This window comes from Schistocerca nitens, chromosome 12 (genome assembly GCF_023898315.1).
Source record: "Schistocerca nitens isolate TAMUIC-IGC-003100 chromosome 12, iqSchNite1.1, whole genome shotgun sequence".
NCBI classification, from domain to species: Eukaryota; Metazoa; Arthropoda; class Insecta; order Orthoptera; family Acrididae; genus Schistocerca; species Schistocerca nitens.
Window position 1 is genome coordinate 110,564,880 of NC_064625.1, and position 21,266 is coordinate 110,586,145.

General features: G+C 43.1%; 1 protein-coding gene across 1 annotated transcript in view; it reads left to right on the plus strand.

Annotated features, from left to right (window-relative positions):
* Window positions 1-21,266, plus strand: part of LOC126214938 (uncharacterized) — a 204,651-nt gene that overhangs the window by 59,929 nt on the left and 123,456 nt on the right. Inside the window, exons 6-9 of the mRNA XM_049941576.1 lie at window positions 3,868-4,209; window positions 8,980-9,129; window positions 14,439-14,734; window positions 19,644-19,869. Coding sequence (XP_049797533.1) covers window positions 3,868-4,209; window positions 8,980-9,129; window positions 14,439-14,734; window positions 19,644-19,869 — 1,014 coding nt within the window. The remainder of the gene's footprint in view (window positions 1-3,867; window positions 4,210-8,979; window positions 9,130-14,438; window positions 14,735-19,643; window positions 19,870-21,266) is intronic.

The window sequence follows — 21,266 nt, forward strand, 5'->3', positions numbered from 1 at the left end:
GGTTTACCCTGTGGTCATTGCACATAGGTAGTTGGCACTCAGTGCTAGGGATTTGCATGCTAAGAACTGTGATCTGATTCTCCATTGATGGTCCTAGCTGATTTATTCAATTTCTGTAGGTCCATAGCATCCGCTTATTGTATATACACTCCTGGAAATGGAAAAAAGAACACATTGACACCGGTGTGTCAGACCCACCATACTTGCTCCGGACACTGCGAGAGGGCTGTACAAGCAATGATCACACGCACGGCACAGCGGACACACCAGGAACCGCGGTGTTGGCCGTCGAATGGCGCTAGCTGCGCAGCATTTGTGCACCGCCGCCATCAGTGTCAGCCAGTTTGCCATGGCATACGGAGCTCCATCGCAGTCTTCAACACTGGTAGCATGCCGCGACAGCGTGGACGTGAACTGTATGTGCAGTTGACGGACTTTGAGCGAGGGCGTATAGTGGGCATGCGGGAGGCCGGGTGGACGTACCGCCGAATTGCTCAACACGTGGGGCGTGAGGTTTCCACAGTACATCGATGTTGTCGCCAGTGGTCGGCGGAAGGTGCACGTGCCCGTCGACCTGGGACCGGACCGCAGCGACGCACGGATGCACGCCAAGACCCCAGGATCCTACGCAGTGCCGTAGGGGACCGCACCGCCACTTCCCAGCAAATTAGGGACACTGTTGCTCCTGGGGTATCGGCGAGGACCATTCGCAACCGTCTCCATGAAGCTGGGCTACGGTCCCACACACCGTTAGGCCGTCTTCCGCTCACGCCCCAACATCGTGCAGCCCGCCTCCAGTGGTGTCGCGACAGGCGTGAATGGAGGGACGAATGGAGACGTGTCGTCTTCAGCGATGAGAGTCGCTTCTGCCTTGGTGCCAATGATGGTCATATGCGTGTTTGGCGCCGTGCAGGTGAGCGCCACAATCAGGACTGCATACGACCGAGGCACACAGGGCCAACACCCGGCATCATGGTGTGGGGAGCGATCTCCTACACTGGCCGTACACCACTGGTGATCGTCGAGGGGACACTGAATAGTGCACGGTACATCCAAACCGTCATCGAACCCATCGTTCTACCATTCCTAGACCGGCAAGGGAACTTGCTGTTCCAACAGGACAATGCACGTCCGCATGTATCCCGTGCCACCCAACGTGCTCTAGAAGGTGTAAGTCAACTACCCTGGCCAGCAAGATCTCCGGATCTGTCCCCCATTGAGCATGTTTGGGACTGGATGAAGCGTCGTCTCACGCGGTCTGCACGTCCAGCACGAACGCTGGTCCAACTGAGGCGCCAGGTGGAAATGGCATGGCAAGCCGTTCCACAGGACTACATCCAGCATCTCTACGATCGTCTCCATGGGAGAATAGCAGCCTGCATTGCTGCGAAAGGTGGATATACACTGTACTAGTGCCGACATTGTGCATGCTCTGTTGCCTGTGTCTATGTGCCTGTGGTTCTGTCAGTGTGACCATGTGATGTATCTGACCCCAGGAATGTGTCAATAAAGTTTCCCCTTCCTGGGACAATGAATTCACGGTTTTCTTATTTCAATTTCCAGGAGTGTATTTATTCAGCAGCCATCTCTTTCACCTCTTCATTTCTTAATCCATCGATTTCTTTTGTGTCTCGTGAACCTCCAGAACTTCATCTCCGGTTCATGTAGCTGCTGTACATCACTCTCAGTGAGGGTGCTTATGTTAGGACTGGTTTAAAGTAGCTGCTGTAAGTAACTGACTTTGCTTCTCTATGCAGCCTGGAAGCCACATAAGCAGTCTTAACATGTCGGTAAAAGCAGAAGTACTTTTGAACCCTTTCACGAGTAGATTGTCTGGAGAAATTACACTTCCAATGTTGGCAGAATATTCTATATTTTCCAGGGTTTAATTATGTAACTTGGTGTTTGCTGGTGTAACACCTACAATGCCTCTCAGTGTTAATAAACCAAAATAGCTCCAAAATTAGCTCCCATGCCCTCGAAATATAAATTCAGAAAATGTTCCAAGCTCCTCCACAAGCAGTAATTTATGAAATAGAAATAAGAGACAAATAGAGGGAAATCTATAGTAGAAAAATAATAGAAAAGAAAAGAATTTTAATCATAAATTTTGGAAGCATTGGGGGGGGAATGATAGAAATGGTTAAATTATTAGTTATTCTTCTATATGAGAAAATCAATATTATAGTCACAGAACGTAGGTCTTGAACACCAAAGATAGCGTTTACTAAAGTGTAAATAGACATACAATGCAATTATGATACTCCAGTCTCTATCCTCTAGTCTGTTCGAAGTCAATTAGGACGTACAGCTTTAGGAAGCAACAATAGGACCTTTATTAAACCAGGGCACAAGAATAAATCGTGATGAGATTGTTTTTTGGGAAGCATTAATTTCAGATCAGAATTAGAACTTTTGTCATATTAGAGGAACGGAGAGGTGATCAATAATCTCTCTGACTTTAACGTCATTTTGTGTGAAGATTTAAATATTTTACGGAATTAACGATTTTTGGACAGATTCGGACTTTATATTGTGATAGTGGAAAAGCTTTACTTCCCGCGACTAGTAATCATAGTTCGTGACAGTTTATGGATATTAAACGGGAACAATATTTTTATCGAAAGTGACAGGACATTGTTTAGTATCTCTGATATTGACGGGATTCCAGATTAGGTACTTATTCAAAGAACCCCTTTGAATGCGATCGTGTGAATGAACTGATTTATTAATAATTATTGTTAAATAAAATAAGTTGTTAATTTGAAACTGACTATTTGTCTTGAACTTTACTTCGATTTAGGTTCATAAATAATTAGGTTATGTGATTTTCACCAAGAATAAACTGCAGACTAGTAACTGAACGTAACTGAAACAAGTGAACGAGAATCTATTGAAAATACTAGTATTAATTTACTTATGGTTTTTTTCCTTCCGAACTGGGAAGACAATACGTGTAGTGACTCTCTGGGGTTAATTTAAGAACTAGCCGGGATAAAACAAAACCCCTCAATACCAGTCAATGTATATATAAATTAACATTCCTACTTTCATGCAAGATACGGAAGTCAGGATAGAAAAAAGGGGCGCTGCACTGGTCACTCTTATTCACTGCCATTACTTCTGTTTTGGCTTCACTTATTGTCAGATTGTATTTCTGAAAATACTCTACCCGAACATGCTCTGAAAGCCCAGTGGTACCAACCAACCAATGTAGCATCCACAGTGCAGAGGCTTGACTGGATGCGGATATGGAGGCACACGTAGTCAGCACACCACTCTCCCGGCTCTTGTCACTTTCGGTGAGTGGAGCCATTACTTGCCAGTCGAGTAGCTCCCCACTTGGTCTCACAAGGCTGAGTGCAGCGTGCTTGCCAATAGTACTTGGCACACCTGGACAGTTACTCATCTAAGTGCAAGCCAAGCCAAACAGCACTTATCTTTGGGTGATCTGTCGGGAATCAGCGTTACCACTTCACAAGGTTGTTGGCTGTTTCTGTAAATAAGTGAAGCCAAAACAGTAATAACTCAAGAGAGAACAATCATCAAACTAGAAATGTTACTTTATTTTTATGTAATCAATGGAAGCATTTGTGTATGTATTTTATAATAGTGAATTTACAATGCCTGCACGAAGATCTTCCCTAATTCAAGATCAAATTATAAAAAAATCACATACATAACTACTCACAGTTATGGTGTACATGTGGACAGTCTGGTGAAAAAAATACCACAGTACAAAGGTAGGAGCAGAAAACTGTATATAGCCAGTGTATGGCACCAGTGCCCGTTAAAATGCTTAAGGTTTCCTAATTGTTAACACAATTCACCCTGCAGTCTACAGTGCAGCCGCCGGTGTGTGTACAGGTGCTGTCGGCCGGAGACCTGCTGACACGCGTAGTGGTCTCCGAGACAGGTGGACCACCGGGTGTGCCCGCACCGTCACTGCCGACCCAGCCTTCGATGACGGACGTGGTGAAGACGTACCTGGCCACATATTTGTACGTGCGAACCGTGGCCGACGAGCGCGGCAGCCCCTCGTTGACGACACAGGTCGTCACCTCCACCGAGGTGGTGACTGACCGCTTCTACCTGCCTGCCACCAAGAGACCGCAGCTGCCCGCCACCGCGACCACCACGGCGACCGAGCAGACAGAGACATCGACGGCCGTTCCGACCCCGGTCACAGTGGATGAGGCATCTGTCACGGTGAGCACTTGCACTCCTACTCTCTTTGGTCACAGGTCCGGGACTGTTCGATCCGTTCCCTGAAGGACAGGTTCCCACACTGTGTTTGGACAAAATAATAGGAGCACTTCAGTTGCAGAGCTCATTTTCGCATTTATCTTCAATGAATACATCTTTTGATCCCCACATTACTAGAACACTTCTGGAGCCACCGTGTTGCCTGTTGGCGCTCGTGTCAGTATCTTATCTGGTTTTTGTGACATTCTGTCAACCTGTCAGCAAATATGGATGGCGTTGTCACAGATTCACCCTAGTCCCGCTCCCCCACTGCTTGTGACAGACTTGAGCCGAGCCTGTGATTGGGGCTTATATGAACTTGCTGTGTTAACATTTCATGGTTTATCTCTCACGATTACTGCAATGGTTCTCTTTTCGTTATATTGTGACCTGCTGCTCATTATCTGGAGTCGAGGAATCCAATCTCCATTTGTCTTGTGGCTTTCCTTTCGTTGAAACTGTAGTGGATGCTGTGTTCTGAAAACCGTCAGAATTTGTTAGCATAACAATAATTTTGACAAGAAAGAGGAAAGTCTTAAAATAAATGGAACCTGGTTTACAGTGCTACAGGTATCAAGGATTGGGTAATGAGGTAAAAAGGGGAGAACTCCAGCAGTAATGACTGGGGAGTGGCCCTCAGTCATTGGTGTGACAAGTACGCATTATAACCTCTGACCACGGGCTCGACACCACTCCGCCACTGGCAGTGGAGGGCGAGTCTTTGACAATGCCTGTGAAGCTTCAGAAAAATCAGTGGATGACCATCAACCAAAGATCCCGAGATGAGTGACAATAGGCAACACATCAAGAAGTGATCACGAAAGCCTCAAAAATTGTATACCTCTGTATCTGTCCTGAAGAGTCAGAGCTTGTATGTCTTAGACTGTTGTGGTGTTGTGTTTACTGACCACAAAGTCCAAACTTACTGAGTTCTGACCAAAACTGGTTCAATACAAGTAATCTGTCATTGTCACCTGCCTCTCTTCCCCCTTTATGCTCATATTCTTCAATTCGTGGCTGGTTTTGCTACTAGTTGTTATGTGCACTGTACAAAAATTTTGCACCTGGGGTCTCTCACACCACTCTCAGATTGCTGCACCAAGCAGCTGCTACTAATTATGATATGCCCTATATAGAAAGTTTACAGTTGTGGCACCTCTAGTGCCCCTCCCAGCTTGCCACTACAAATGGCAACCTGTTTGGGCCTTAAACTGTTTCCAACAAAGGTTATTTATCAGTTCCTGTTGCTGTAACAAAATGGTTCAAATGGTTCAAATGGCTCTGAGCACTATGGGACTCAACTGCTGAGGTCATTAGTCCCCTAGAACTTAGAACTAGATAAACCTAACTAACCTAAGGACATCACAAACATCCATGCCCGAGGCAGGATTCGAACCTGCGACCGTAGCGGTCTTGCGGTTCCAGACTGCAGCGCCTTTAACCGCACGGCCACTTCGGCCGGCTGTTGCTGTAACAGCAGTCACAAATGTTATTGGGGAATTTAGAGCTACAGTGTCTAGTGTCATGACAATATACTGGATACTTGTAAAACTTTGTCTCCTAAACACAGTACTGGGGAGATGGAGGACATTATGGTGGATTTATACCTTTTCTTAACTCTGCATGCTTTCTTGTCACTACGTATAGTTTGGTAATCCTGGACTTCCTCAGTAATTTCGAGACCAATGTCACACATCCCTCCGAGCAGCCGTTCACAGTTTGGAGCTAATGTCACCAGACAAAATATTAGTCACCCATTAAAAGAGCACTCTCATCTCATCACTTTGCAGCACTGTGGATTGGTGCAAAACTGCTAGAAAGTGGTTGTGTGATTCACTACCACTACTTTGTAACCCACGCTAGTGAAGTGGTGTGTTTTTCTGGGAAAATTGTATGGAATGAGCATTGTAAGATGGGTCAATGTGGAGAAGTGCAGAATGCCAGAAAGGAGCTGTCAATGAGATTCCAGGCCGAATGTGCCAGACATCTCTGCAAATGTGCTTGCTGGTGTACAGAGGCCAATGGTAGTCAGAGAAGGGGGCACCGTGAGTTCATCCACCCCTTCTGTGAGTCACCTATTTAACGGTCTTTGTGATCACTGAAGCACCACTTGCACGTCGGATCGATGATAATAAGGAATCTGCGGTCGTGAGTGCTTCTCTAACAACTGCTCGGTCCTCACGTTCTGTCATCTCCCTAGTCGACCTGTTCCTTCTTGATACTGTGTTAGGCCACGGTTCACCCATTCGTGCCAACATCGTCGAATAGTGGCACCGCTCCTATCCTGACTACACCCTGAGTAAAGTTGCCTGATTTCTTGGAGTATGAAAGTGGATTGTCCATTGTGTCTACCAGGAATGGTGTACTGCCCACAGCATGTAACATGGCATAAGAACAGAGCTCGTAAAAAGATATTAACCGACAGGGATTGGAGATGAGTGTCACACTTTCTCAATTAGAATCGATTTCAAATACGACAGAAGTTACTGCTGACACTGAATCCGGGTCCATTGTAATGAGTTTCTTAGTGAACATTGCAAAAGAGCTGTTTGCATTGGAAATGTGGAGTTGGGTTCTTCGCTGGTCATTGCTCACAATGGCACGTACAGCTGCTGCACATCTTAAATAGCCCAAACAATATGGAACAGTGCATTAGCTGTGTGGAGTCACGTTGCATGACCTTACAAGTCATGATAATGCCTGTTTTCAAGTGAAACCAGGTGTCAGGTGCATGAATGATCCAGTGAGTCATTCGACCTGTAGGATGTGGTGTGTGTTGTTCAGGCCGGAAATTATTCTGTGATATTTTTGGGGTGTTTTTCATCCCATAATGTGAGTCCACTCACTCTGTTTATAGTGGATACAGTTTAGAATGTTTATTTCAACTTCTGCAATGACCAAGTGTTGCCCTGATTCTACTTCTTCTCAATAAATATACTGTGCACAATTCTGTCTTCCAAGATGACAATAGCTGTTTTCACTGGACTGCTGACATACATGTTCCTAGATTGTCAAGCATTCGGTAACTTCGTGGCACCTCGACTGGCCCCCAAAATCACCTGATTCTAATCTGGTAGAAAATTTCTGGGATGATCTGGAAGAAGTGGTGAAATGTAGCAATCAACATCCTCGAAGTCTGGTAGCTCTACGTGATCTTATCTCCAATGACTGGCTAGATATGACATTCGTGATTAAACTTGTGGACTCTGTTCATCATCAAACAGTGGCCATCAGCAAAACTAGTCACTGTGTTTCACAGTATTAGTGCTTTGTCTCTGTCTCCTGTGGATAACTAATTTTTTTCTCTCATGTGCTTAAGAAGTTCTGCCATGGTCTTAGATCAACAAATACTCTGCTGGAAGAAAAGTGCAAAATAGTCAAAGACAAGGTAATTTTACTGACAAGTGAGGTTCATCATTGTAGGAGTATATGATAACAAATTCAGACAGACTGAAACACATGTCACAGTAAAGGGAACCCAATACACAGTATATCTCCCTCTGGTGTCAAGATGGGCACATATTCTCACATGCAAATGATCGTAAAGTTGCCAAATGGAATCCTGCAATAGACCATCCCAAGCATCTTGGGCCTTTTGTTGCATTTTGGCAGTGGTTCTTGAAAGCTCTGGAGAACGACTAAGTTCTCACTTCATCACGTCCTGTACATGTTTGATTGGCGAAATATCAGTTGATCTTTCTGGCGAGGGCAGTCATAGTACAAGCCATATGTGGGTGTTCACTGTCCTGCTGAAAATACACATCACCTTCCTGTCAAAGAAATAGCAGTAGCATGGGGATGACATTCTGTGTAATGTAGTGGACACTTGTTGCTTTACCCTGCAGAAACCCCATATGTGAGCGCAAGTTGTAACTGGTGACCCATAAAGCCTGGGCTAGGAGCAGTGTGGTGTGCGTGAATGCAGTCTGGAATAGGCACCTCACTAGCTCTGCTCCATACACATGTACACCTGAACTCGCATACAGACAGAACCTACTCTCTTCATTGAAGACAACACGGTTCTATTCCACTCTCCAGTCAGCTCTCTTAAAACTCTGGAGTAGCCATGCTTGGTAGTGTCATGGTGTCAGTGGTAGCTTGGAAAAGACACAAGTAGTCTTAATCCTGCTGCAAGCAGGTGGTTCCCAGTGGCCCCTGACACAGCTCGCTCAGTGGGTCAATCTTGAAGTGTTTTGTTACTATGGCTCTGGAAATTTTCCACAGACCGCTGTTGAAAGCATTGTGTCCGACATGTGCAGCAATTTGTCGATCCAGCTTCCCACAAGCCCACAATGCAACCCTATTCAAATAGCTGAAGCTTTTCAAGATGAATATGTACTTGTCAGTGAGTACGGTTGTATCCCGTAGTAAAGATTGCAATCGCTGTTCACCTTAGCACAGTTACTGCCTGAAGAGTCAAAACAGAGGGCGTACAGACAGGCCTCCTGAGCACCGTCTGATCACCAATGACCATGGCACATGAATAACTAGCACTAGAACCTATACCATGGTGACACTGGGCACTGTCTCTGAGGATGTTGTGTTTTTTTTTTCTGGCACTGTATGATTGTTGTGATAGGACAGTGCCAAGGATATCAGTCCATTATATATAAGCCCAAAAACAAGTTGCTAGAGTAACATGTTTGTACCATGGCATTTATGTTTTGATATCCAGTGGCTGCAGGTTCAGCAGGATGGAGAGTCAAGTTTTGAGTGTGGCTGTTCTGTTCACAGGCAACAGCGAAGCCCGATCCGGTGGACGTCCCGCTGCCGTTCCTGGTGTTTGCCACCAAGACCTACCTGACCACGTTCACCTACCTGACGACGCTGCTGCAGGCCGCACCAGGAGACCGCACCTCCACCGTCATCAACTCGCACACCAAGGTCAGCTCTGCAACCTGTCACTCTCTAACACTGCCATATTTGCCCATACTGTCTCCAGCAGTACCTCACTCAGAGCTGTCCCATAGCTGTAAGTTCTACAGGGTGTTTCAAAAAGAACTTTACAACTTTGAAAATTCATATAAATTAATTCAGAGTTCCTACAGAGGAGATTGTAGTGTCAATTTGTAGGGAAATTCATCAAGTGTTCTCTCACATAGCTCACTAGTGCTGAATCAAACCATAAGGAGTGCTATTGGCAGCTGCATTAAAGATGACTGCCTTCACTGGATCCAAGTGTGCTAGCTGTGTGTTTTCGTTTGAAGAATTGATGTCAGTGACAACAGGTCAGTGTAATTCCTCTACCAAGTATGCTGAACATCCTCCTAAGTAGGCCTACAATTTATGAGTGGCATACATGCTTTGTAGAAACAGGGTGCTTGGTAAGACCCAGGAAATCGTCAGGTCATCCAAGCACATCTGACAATGTCGTTGAGTGAGTGAGACGACGTTTCGTCAACACCCCTACATTTCTTGGAGAAAATCATCTTTTCTGTCAATTCAACATTTCAATCAAGTGGCAAGGTTAATACATACAACTGTAGGATTTGGGGCAGTGAAAATTCACAACAAACATTGCAACTTGTTCCTGATAGCCCCAAACTGTTTTTTTTTTTTTTTTTGCGTTGAGCAAGAAGGAAGTGTACGGCCCTTTTTTTCCCATGACACAACCATCACAGGATAGTGTACCTGGATATGTTACAACAATTTTTGATACCACAGATTGATGAGGATGAATAAGTAAGAAATGTTTACTTCATGCAAGATGGTGCACCACCCCACTACCTGGCTGAAGTCCGTGGATTTTCTCAGTGACCGCTTTCCAGGTCAGTGGATTGGCTGTGATGTGCCAATTGCATGGCCCCCCACGTTCCCCAGACTCGATCTTTTTCTATGGGGATTCATCAAGGATATCATGTTTGTACCTCTCTACCTGAATTTAGAGCTAGAATTTATGCCACCACTGAGCAAGTTACACCTGCAATGCTGCAGCGAGTTTGGGAAGAAATTAACTTTGTGGGATGTGCGCAGGATAACCAACAGAAGCCACATACAACACCTTTAGTTTAAAACGTGATGTGATTCCCTACAAAATGACACTAAACCCGACTCTATATTTTCTTTCAATAAATTTATATGAATCTTTAAAGTCTTAAGTCCTTTTTGGAACACCTTGAATTATGAAGATATTGTAGCTGTTTGTGAAAAATTAGGCAACAAGCTAGGGCCCAAGCAATCATCAGAGCTGTGTGTTTCAGTGTAGTAGATTACTTGCTAATGGTAAACGCAAGTGAACACACAGATTCTGCCTTCCTAGATTTCCGAAAGGCATTCCGTACTGTACCGTATCATCATCTATTATTCATGGTGAGATCATATGGAGTACTTTTGTAGGCACACGACTGGATCAATTAACATTTGACTAGTACACCAGCCAGTCACATTTATGTGACCACCTATCAAAAGCCTGAATAACGATCTTCCGCAGCACAGACCACCACAAGACATGCGGAAAGAAAATCGATGAGGTTCTGGAAGGTACTGCCAGGGATGTCGTCCTACACCGACTGCAGTGCTGGGGCCATCTGCACTAGGTTTCTCAGGTGAGGATCCATGATGCAAACAACTTGATTCAGGTGGTCCCACAGCTTTTTGATTTGGTTTAAATCTGTGGAGTTTAGTGGCCAGGGGAGTACAGTAAACTCATCTTTCAGCTCATCAGACTGCGCACTGTGAGCTGTGTGATGCGTTGCAGTGTCCTGCTTTCAGATGCCGTAGTGCTGATGAAAAGCAAGCTGCATGTTGGGGTAGACATGGTTCCCGAGGATAGATGCATACGTGTGTTGATCCATTGTGCCTTCCAGAATGATGAGATCACCCAGTAAATTCCATGATAACATCCCCTAGACCATAACCCTTCCGTGATTTCCCTAAATTGCTCCAGGCATATGCCGGGATGGTTCCTGTGAAAGGGCACAGCCGACTTCCTTCCCCATCCTCCCCTAATCCGATGAGACCGATGACCTCACTGTTTGGTTTCTTCCCCCCAACAACCCAGTCCAACCCATAACCCCCTCCAACACACTAATAGCTGCCTGGTGGTGTGGGCCCCATGTGCAGCAATGTTTGCTGATCAGTCATTGAGAAGACACTGTTGATAGGCCCTCAATCCATCTAGGTGGCCAATTGCTCAACAGTTGCAAGTTTATTAATACACGGAAATGTGTGTAGCTATAGTTCACATCTGCCATCTGTGTATGGCTCATGCTGCACCACATTTGCTTGGCACCAGTTTCGGATAGTGCCATTTTACCATGCACAGTATATATTGAACACGGCATCACGCGAACAGTTTCCAGGCTTAGCCACTTCGGAAATGCTTCCCCCCTTAATGTGACTACACTGTGCAGAACATAGTGTGTTGTAGTAAAGTGCAAATGGTTGAAAGGAAGTGCACTGATAACCTCGCCGTTGAGCATTCATAAACTCCAAACGTGCACTCGTGCTGGCCTACAGAAACGAGAGTTGTCCCAAGGCAGCTTAATAGGACCTCTAATATTTTCAGTAGACATAAACAGTTTATCAGATTGGGTCAGCAAGACAGTCAGATTGTTCGCTAACAGTGCTGTTGTCGACACAAAATTATTGGCATCAGGTGATTGTAATGAGATGCAGAAAGGCTTGGACAAAATTTCCACACAGTGGAGTAAGAGCTCTTTTCTAGTGTGGTTACACACAAGATAATGCCTATAACAAAGTGAAATCATTGAATATTCTGGATATAAGGAAAGAGTATGCACTGGGTTTCTCATTCATAAATGACATTTGTTTGTGAGAAGGTCGCATTATGCCTCATGCGAGGAGGGTAAGTGCCTACCACTACGTGTTGCAATTAGACTGTGGCAGGAGTGTGGCCAATCGAGATGGTAGTTTATTGTTTCACAATCTTGCCGCTCGCACTTGACAGTGCCCTGTCACTATTATGTGAATATGTAAGTGATGAGTTCAATAAAGCTGTGCTAAATGCCATGCAGGAATTCAGTGCCGCTCACAGCTAGCACCCGAGGGGACAGAGATATCATTTGCTTGGCCATGCACAATTGTATACCCGTATACATTATTCAGGTCGGGAAATGGACTTGTTTGAAGCAAGAGTAATATTCGCAAGGCCAGTGTGACGATGTCTTGAACACTACAGACCTCAACACTGCCACACAATTAGCACCTGAGAGGACAGATGTGTCATTTTCTCAACTGCGTACGCTATTACAGCCACATGCATTACTTAAGTCGGGAAACAAGGATGTTTGCAGCAAGATTATAGGCTGATTAAAATTACTTGAGTGTTGAACTTTATGCATTGTAGCTGGTTTTCTCCAATCAGAGCACTCAACATCATGCCTGAACCATTCACTGTTGCCAAACTACAACAACAATTACTTCACTTCCAGCTCCTTTGTATTTCTTGGTGAGTTTGGATCCCAAATCCTGGGTCTGGCCCTTTTATTTCATATTTCATCACATGTAATAACCAACCTCCCTCTTCTCGCCCCCACCCACAGCCCCACCCCTCCCCCTCCCACACAAGAAAAATACACGTTTCAGACAGCACTAACTCAACACTACTGGATCCTTCTACAAAATAAATGATTCAGTGTCATATATACAGTTATTATAATAAAATAGATGAGCTTACATTAGATAAGCTTCACATGACATTGTGTGAAGCCAAATTTTTGGAGCCTGCAGGTAATTGTTGTGACTGGATCACTAGAGTCATAAATATAACGACCTTCAGCAGTGTCATGGCATAGCATAATGGTTAGCTTATACACCTGATGTGTGGAAGATCATAGGTGCCAATCTTTCTTTTTTTTTTCTTTCTAAATATAATCAAAAGAGTTTGATTATTGTTTTATTCAATTGGTTTAAATGTAATTTTTTTTAAATTTTAATTCCTTTCTAGTAATTTTCATCATTGTATTAACTTTTTTATTTGCTCTTATTTTTTGTCTGGAATCTGCTTGTGTCTTATAATCTGCACCCAAGTGCCAACCAGGACTGCTCATCAGTTGATAACGCAGCAGATTGTGTAGCCAGTGTCATCATAGTTTCGGGCAACCAATGACAGCAAGAAATTACAGTGTGCTTTTATTGCAGAAACTGAAATTTTCTGTCTTGAGTTTGTTTGTAGAGGTTAACATTAAATGCAATGAACAAAGTGATCACAATTTTTTGTCTGCAACAGATTTTTGATAGCCATATTCTCAGATACATTGCACATCATGAGGTTGTGGTTAGGTTAGGACATGATTTTAAATTCAGGGCTACTAAACACTTCATCTCCCACAGTTGAGGCACTGGTCACATAAATTCGGCTCTCCACAGAGCATCTCTAACAGTGATCACCTCAACATTTCTCCATATTACACATTAACAGCATTAGTGAAATGACCCGCCATGTTTGTGTATTGCCTATAAACCAGTGGTAGCTAGCAGCATACGTGGCAGCAAGTGACAGGCATCGACTATCAAGTTATTTTAATCAGACTACAGTATTAACATGGACAGTGTGATGAAGTCTGGAGCACCACAGATTGTCAGTACAGCAACCATTGTTGTAGCTTCGATTGACGCAGCAGCAGAGAGAGGTGCACCGACACTCAATCAGGAAGGGCATCCCATAGTCTTTTGCAGACAAGTCGCAGTTCTGCGACAGCATCACAGTGGACGTATCTGTGTGCGGCTGCTTTGCGGAGAAACAGTATTGCCAGATTGCATTTGTCATCATCGTATAGGCCAAGGCCAGCACCTGGCATTGGGAACACAATACCCTCTCACCTCTGGCATCTACTATTTCTTAATTTTTTATGTACCACACAAATTTGATATATGACAAGCATCCTTAGCAACATGGTCAGTTTACTTAAAATTGGAAGGGGGTGGGGAGGGGGGAATAGCTTACATGTGGGTACTGTGACAGGACAATGCCATGTCCACTGGAAAATGGGACAGTCTGCTAAAAGTTCTAGATGCTAAGGCTAGCTGTTAGGTAGCTCACTGGCAAGGATATCAGTCTTAGTACTCCTACTATACTGTATATGCACAATAAATTAAATTTTGTTGTAAATTATGTTTCATGATGCTACACTCTGTTGCCCAGTAGTGTAATTGCCTTTGGATGTGAGAGTTCCTTTCTGTACCATACCAGGAGGTGATACTAGATGGCATGTTTGTGTGTGTACGTGTAGGTGGTGCAGAACATTGTGACGGAGACAATTCCTCCCAGCCTGCTGGGCGCAGACCAGCTAGAGGCCTTGAGGAACTCCCTCCGGGCGACGGCAACAGCGGCTCCGGAGGCTGACGGTCCCGGCGTGGTCGCCACGGCGACCCTGCCGGGAGGTCAGCAGGTGCAGGTCATGGCCATGAGCCAGCAGTCACAGACACCTGCTGTGCAGCCCACGAGGACGCTCGAGCCGCAGGTCGTCGCACCCACTACGGCTCCGGACGTTGTGCAGCTGGAGCCCTCTGTAGACACACTACAGCCGTGAGTCTCGCCTTCCGTGCCTGTTGTAGAAACTTAGAACATATTCTGAGCTCAAACGTAATGAGTTATATCAAACAGAATGATCCTGTCTGTGCCATACAGCATCAGTTCCGAAAAAATCGATCATATGAAATCTGACTTGCTCTTTTCTTATGTGATATCCTGAAAGCTGTGGATCGAGGCAGTCAGGTAGATGCAATATTTCTTGATTTCTGAAAAGTTTTTGACTGAGTACCACAGCTATGCTTATTGTAAAAAGTATGATTTCATGGGATATCGAGCAAAATTTGGGACTGGTAGTATGCTGTCTTGGTAAGAAGGATGCAGCATGTTATTTTGGATGGATAGCTATCAATATATTCAGGTGTTTGCACCAGTTAAGTCTGTTGGGACCCTTGCTGTTCATGTTGTGTATTAATGACTGTGCAGTCAGTTTCAATATCAACCTCAGACTTTTCACACATGGTGCGTTTATTGAGAATGAAGTACTGTCTGAAGAAAAAACTGCTCAAATATTCAGTCAGATTTTGATAAGACATCAGTGTAGTCCAAAGATTTGGTAACTACTTTAAATGTTTAGAAATATCAAACTGCGCACTTCACAAAATGAAAAAGACATAGTATTCTATCACTGCAGTATCAACAAGTGACAGTTGGAATTGGTCAACTTGTACAAATACCTGGGTGTAACAATTTATAGAGAGATGAAGTCGAACCATCACATAGTTGTAGATAAATCAGGTGTCAGACTTCAGTTCTTTAGTAGGACTCTGGGAAAATGGAGTCAGTCTACAGAGGAGGCTGCTAACAAAACCCTTCTGTATCCTATCCTAGAACTAAATCTAGTCTAATCTACTACTGTCTAAGTGTGTGAGACCCATACCAGGCAGATATAACAGGGGATATTGAACATATACAAGATGTCTTTTTTAAGTATCATTTTGAAATAAAAATAAAACAAGTAGACTTTACTTAGCAATTTTATTTTTACATGAAAGCCTGTACTTGAATTTACTTTTCTACATAGTTCCCTCAAATATTAAGACACTGGCCATGTAGTACATCAATCTTTTGAATACAGTCCTCATAGAAATTTGTCACCTGATTGGGCAACTGCATAAAGCACATTTCTTTGATACTTAAGAAAACTCGTCACGTAACGTCAGAATGGTAAAGCATCTATTTTCTCTCACTTTTTCATCAATTTTCTGTTCCAAATTGTTAGTAATGACTGGAAGTTGCTCACTCCGTTCCCTATCATCTACATTCGTACAGCCATCTTTGACAGCTCTCACCCATTCCTGTACCATAATGTTTTCTCCATACGCATCACTGATCTGATGATGAATTTCAGCCACTTTCACATCTTTAGCACTAAGAAAATGAATCCCAGCACACATTTCACAGTTCGCAGGATTCTTAGTTGGAAGAGGCATTTCAAATACTCACAACAAACATAAATGTGCCAATTATTGGTGGGAATTATGCAGAAAAGTAGATTAAAGTACAGGCTTTCATATAAAAATAAAACTGCTAAGAAAAGTTTACTTGTTTTATTTTTATTTCAAAATAATATTTACCTAAAAGATCATCACATGCAAAAAAGACACAGCACAAATGGTCACAGGTTTCTTTGACACATGGGCAAGCGTCACTAAGATGAAAAAACTAAACTAACAGATGCTTGAAGATAAACACAAACTACCCCTTGGAAATCTTGTCTTGAAGTTTCAAGAAGTAGCTTTATGTGATGAATCTAGGGATTGCGACTACTAGAATAGACTAATCACAGAGTGCACAGAAGCATTTAAGCAACTGTTTTCCCAAACTTTATACAGGGTGTTTGAAAATTCGCATTACAGACTTCTAGGACTTACAGAGCAGACTGAGTAGATAATGTTTTGAATTGGAAGCCATGTCCAGAAACATACCATTTCTGTGGTACAACCATTTCAAAACATGCTGGTGACGCAACCACTTTTACAAGTAACTGATTAGGCGTGACCCAATATATCACTTGTTTTACAGTTCCGCTCTTTAATAGCCAAAGAAATTGCACTTGTACTTGTTGACAGCTTCTCTTCAACATGATGCAGCATGGCCTCTTCCAATTCAGGTGTGCATGTGTCTTGTTGGAGCCCCAAAGTCAGACCTGCTATGTGTGTTCCAAATATTTAGTGAATTTTTATTTCTAAGAGTGAATTAATTTAATCATCTACAACTGTGTTATTCCCTTCAAAATGGTCCCCAAAGGTAATATATACTTATGGCAGTACTTTTCGTAAAGCACAAAACACATCTGGAACTCGATCTTCATGGTGGCTTCTAGATCTCTCGTGGTGATGCTTGTTTAATCATATCTGTGCCTGTAGTTGATGGCATTTTAAGTTTTTACTTTTTTTTGGAACAAGTAAGTGTCACGTGGGGCCATGTCTGGTGAATATGGAGGCTTGGGTAATTGATTTTGGCCAAAAAATTATGGACCAACAATGAAGTGTGACCAGGTGCATTAGCATGATGCAAAAACCATCAATTGTTATGTCTTCTCCTTCTGAGCATAACCTTCACATTTGACTGAATTTTTTATTTTTTTTTACTTTATTTATTCCCCCCCCCTCCTCAGTCTCGATCTGAAATGCTTCCACTGGGATGAGCCTTAGTCTCAGTATCATGTCCATAAGTCAATGTTTATCACCTGTTGTGACACGTATCAGTAGTTCTGCACTGTTGTTTACTTCATCTAGCGAATCTTGAGCAGCTTGGATTCACCACTGTTTTTGTCAGTATTCAAATATTTACAAATAAATTTTACTGTCACCCAAAACCATTTCATAATGTGAGACAGATGACAGGGCAACATTATCAGTGACTTCCACAACCATGATTCGGTGGTAGTTCATAATAAATTCTTTCACATTTCCAACGATTTCATATGTTGATGATATTCTGGGGTGTCCAGAGCGCTCTTTGCCTACAACGTCTTCATGACCTTTTTAGAAATACTTACCCCCCTTGTAAACCCTTGTTTTTCTCATATCAGACTCACCAAAAGCAATGTTTAGCATTTCTAAAAATTGCTGCATTTTATTACATTTTTATAAAGAAAAATTTAGTACAGATTCTCTGAGCCATTTTACACAAAACTAGTGAACCCGGCAATGTTTCACAATTGCTAAATATGTATGAAAATTTGATTTGCGCTCTAATCTCTGCCTCCCCTGTCTCTCTGTTCATCTCCTCATCCCCCTCTCTTTCTCCATCCTCTCCCCCCCCCCCACCTTTTCTCTATGCATCACCTCCTCCCTCCTCTCTCTGTTCATCTTCTCCTCCCCCTCTGTCCTTCACCTTGTTCATTCCCCCCCTCCCCATCCCCCTCCTCCCAACCACAATCACCTCCATTTCCTCTTCCCTCATCTCTATGACTTTGAGCCTTATTTATTGGTGTTGCAAAGGAAATCTTGATTGGAAATTGAAGTCACTTAAAACGAATGGGTAAATCGGTTGGGATAATTAGTATGTGGGGTATGAGAGAGAGCCCTCTCCAGCTGCTGGATCTGTGAGGATGGTAGCTTCAGCCACAGTATTCTGCATGATTTTAATCTGTGATCAGATAGATTAAAAATTTTTGGATGATTCAGATTCCTTAATAGTATCCAAATCATAAGCCAATAAGCTATTCTGTTTTCTATTAAAACTGACTGCAAGGAACAAAATAAAACAGCTCATTGTTGTGTATACAAATTTTGTTTAAAATTATACATAAGAAGAAAGAATATACGTACAAGAAACAATTTGTCTAATGATTTTGATGCCTTGATATTGTAATTAAAATTGACTGCAAGAAAGAAAACTAAACCACACATTTTCACAGCACAGCATTTTTTATCTCACAGTAGGTATTGACAAAAAAAATTGTTCAGTATTGTTTAAAAAAGGTACCAGGTGATCAAAAAGTCAGTATAAATTTGAAAAATGAATAAATCACAGAATAATGTAGATAGAGAGGTACAAATTGACATGCATGCTTTGAATGACATGGGCTTTTATTAGAACCAAAAAATACAAAATTTCAAAAAAGTCCGACAGGTGGCGCTTCATCTGATCAGAATAGCATAACGAAGTAAGACAATTTCTTTACAGGAAATGCTCAATATGTCCACCATCATTCCTCAACAACAGCTGTAGTCGAGGAATAATGTTGTGAACAGCACTGTAAAGCATGTCCGGAGTTATGGTGAGGCATTGGCGTTGGATCTTGTCTTTCAGCATCCCTAGAGATGTCGGTCGGTCACGATACACTTGCAACTTCAGGTAACCCCGAAGCCAATAATCGCACGGACTGAGGTCTGGGGACCTGGGAGGCCAAGCCTGACTGAAAGTGGCGGCTGAGCACATGATCCTCACCAAACGACGCGCGCAAGAGATCTTTCACGCGTCTAGCAATATGGATTTTTTTTTCCTAATAAAACCCCATGTAATTCCAAGCATGTGTGACAATTTTTACCTCTCTATCTACATTATTCCATGGTTTATTAAGTTTTCAAATTTATACTGACTTTTTGATCACCCGGTACATAGCCTATGCCCGTATGAATGTTTAATAGAGTATTGTGTAAAAATTTAAAGGAAATCGATCAAGAGCTGTTTGAGATTTTTTCTACAATATATTCTTATTGTATCTTATATGATTTGCAACTTGTTTGAAAGTTGAAGCCATGCGATGGAAGTTTTATCTAAGCAGTTCCTGTTGCAATGATTTTCTAAACACGTAAATCAGAAAATGAGCTCTAGGATCAAGAGTATGCATGTTTTCTTACCTGGACACTGTGCCTCTACATCAAATAGTAGCAAAAGTGTGTAGACTGTGTATGTGCCAGTTAGCCTCAGGGTCTGTACGTGTGTGTATCAGGGCTAATGTCGAGAACATTGTGACGGGGTCGACAATCATCTTCTTCGACGAGGAAGATGGCATCGATGGTGACTCCGGGTCGACGTCGACTGCAACACCGGCACTGGACTCATCCACGGCTGCCGCCCTCAGTGATTCGCGCACCACTGTGGTGAATGCTGGGGCGGCCACCGTCATCTTCCCAGACCCGGTGCCTACTGCTGCAGAACCAGTTGACTCCCCACAGGTAAGTCTTACCACCGAAGCATTGCTCGTGCCAACATAAGCTTGCGCTTTTCTCACACAGTATCCTGTGGACAATGGAGGAAGGACAACAGCCAGATTCTAGATTTCTGTAAAGTGTCGGACACAGTGCTATATTGCAGACTATTAACGAATTCTGAGTATATGGGATAGGTTCTTCCATATATGAATGGCTCAAAGGCTTTTTGAGTAATACAACCCAGTACATCATCCTGTTCATCGCAGACAAAGTAGCATCAGGAGTGCCACAGGGAAGGGTGGCAGGACCAGCGTTGTTCTCTATAAACATGAATGACCTAACTGATAGGGTGAGAAGCATAATCTGTGACTGTTTGCTGATAAAGCTCTACTGAAAGGAAAGTGTCATCATTGAGCGAATGGTTGAAGGATACAGTATGACTTACTATTTTGTGTGATGAAAGACAGCTTCCTATAAGTGTGCGGAAATGTGAGCTAATGCAGATTAGTAGAAAGAACAATCTTGTCATGTTCAAATACAGTATTGGTGGTGTGCTACTTGACACAGCCATGTCTGTTAAATATTCTGGCATAATGTTGCAATTTGACATGAAATACAACAACCACATAAGATACACTGCAGAGAAGGTGCATTGTTGACCTCAGTTTATTAGGAGAATTCTCATGAAGTATAGCTTATCCATAAAGTAGACTGTCTAAAGAAAGTTTCTGGAGTACTTTTTGAGTGTGATAGTATAGTGGTCTCAAATGGGAATCACTGGAGGGAAGAAGACATTCTTTTTGTGAAACACTATCTCGCTTAAGAACTGTGAAGACAAGATAAGAGAAATAAGGGCTCGTACAGAGGCATATAGACTGTAGTTTTTACCTCACTCCCTTTGAGAATAGGAAAGGACAGGGAAGAGCTAATGCACTGTGCGTATGCAGATGTAGCTGTAGATTAGCCTACTTGTCACTTTGGCCTGAGAGTATGTAGTGTTTCTGATGTGCAACCTCCCAACAAAGCCACCATCACAAGCACAATGTAAGCAGCAGATGCATCCTCTGTCAGTGGATTCAATATTGGGTGGCACATGTTCAGCAAAATAATCACCCGACTGTTGGTGTCTCTTATCAAACTGGAGCTATTACTTCCCCACTTGTAGCTGACAGGTAATCCCAGGCAGTAGCCTATATGTATCAAGACAGTCAGGTAGATGCAGCATTTAATGATTTCTGAAAAGGCTCTGAGCACTATGGGACTTAACTGCTGAGGTCATCAGTCCCATTTCTGAAAAGCATTTGACTCAGTACCAAACATACACTTATTATCGGAAGTATAATGATACGGCGTATTGAGTGAGATTTGTGATAGGATTGAAGATTTTTCAGTAGTGAGGATGCAGCATGTTATCTTGGATG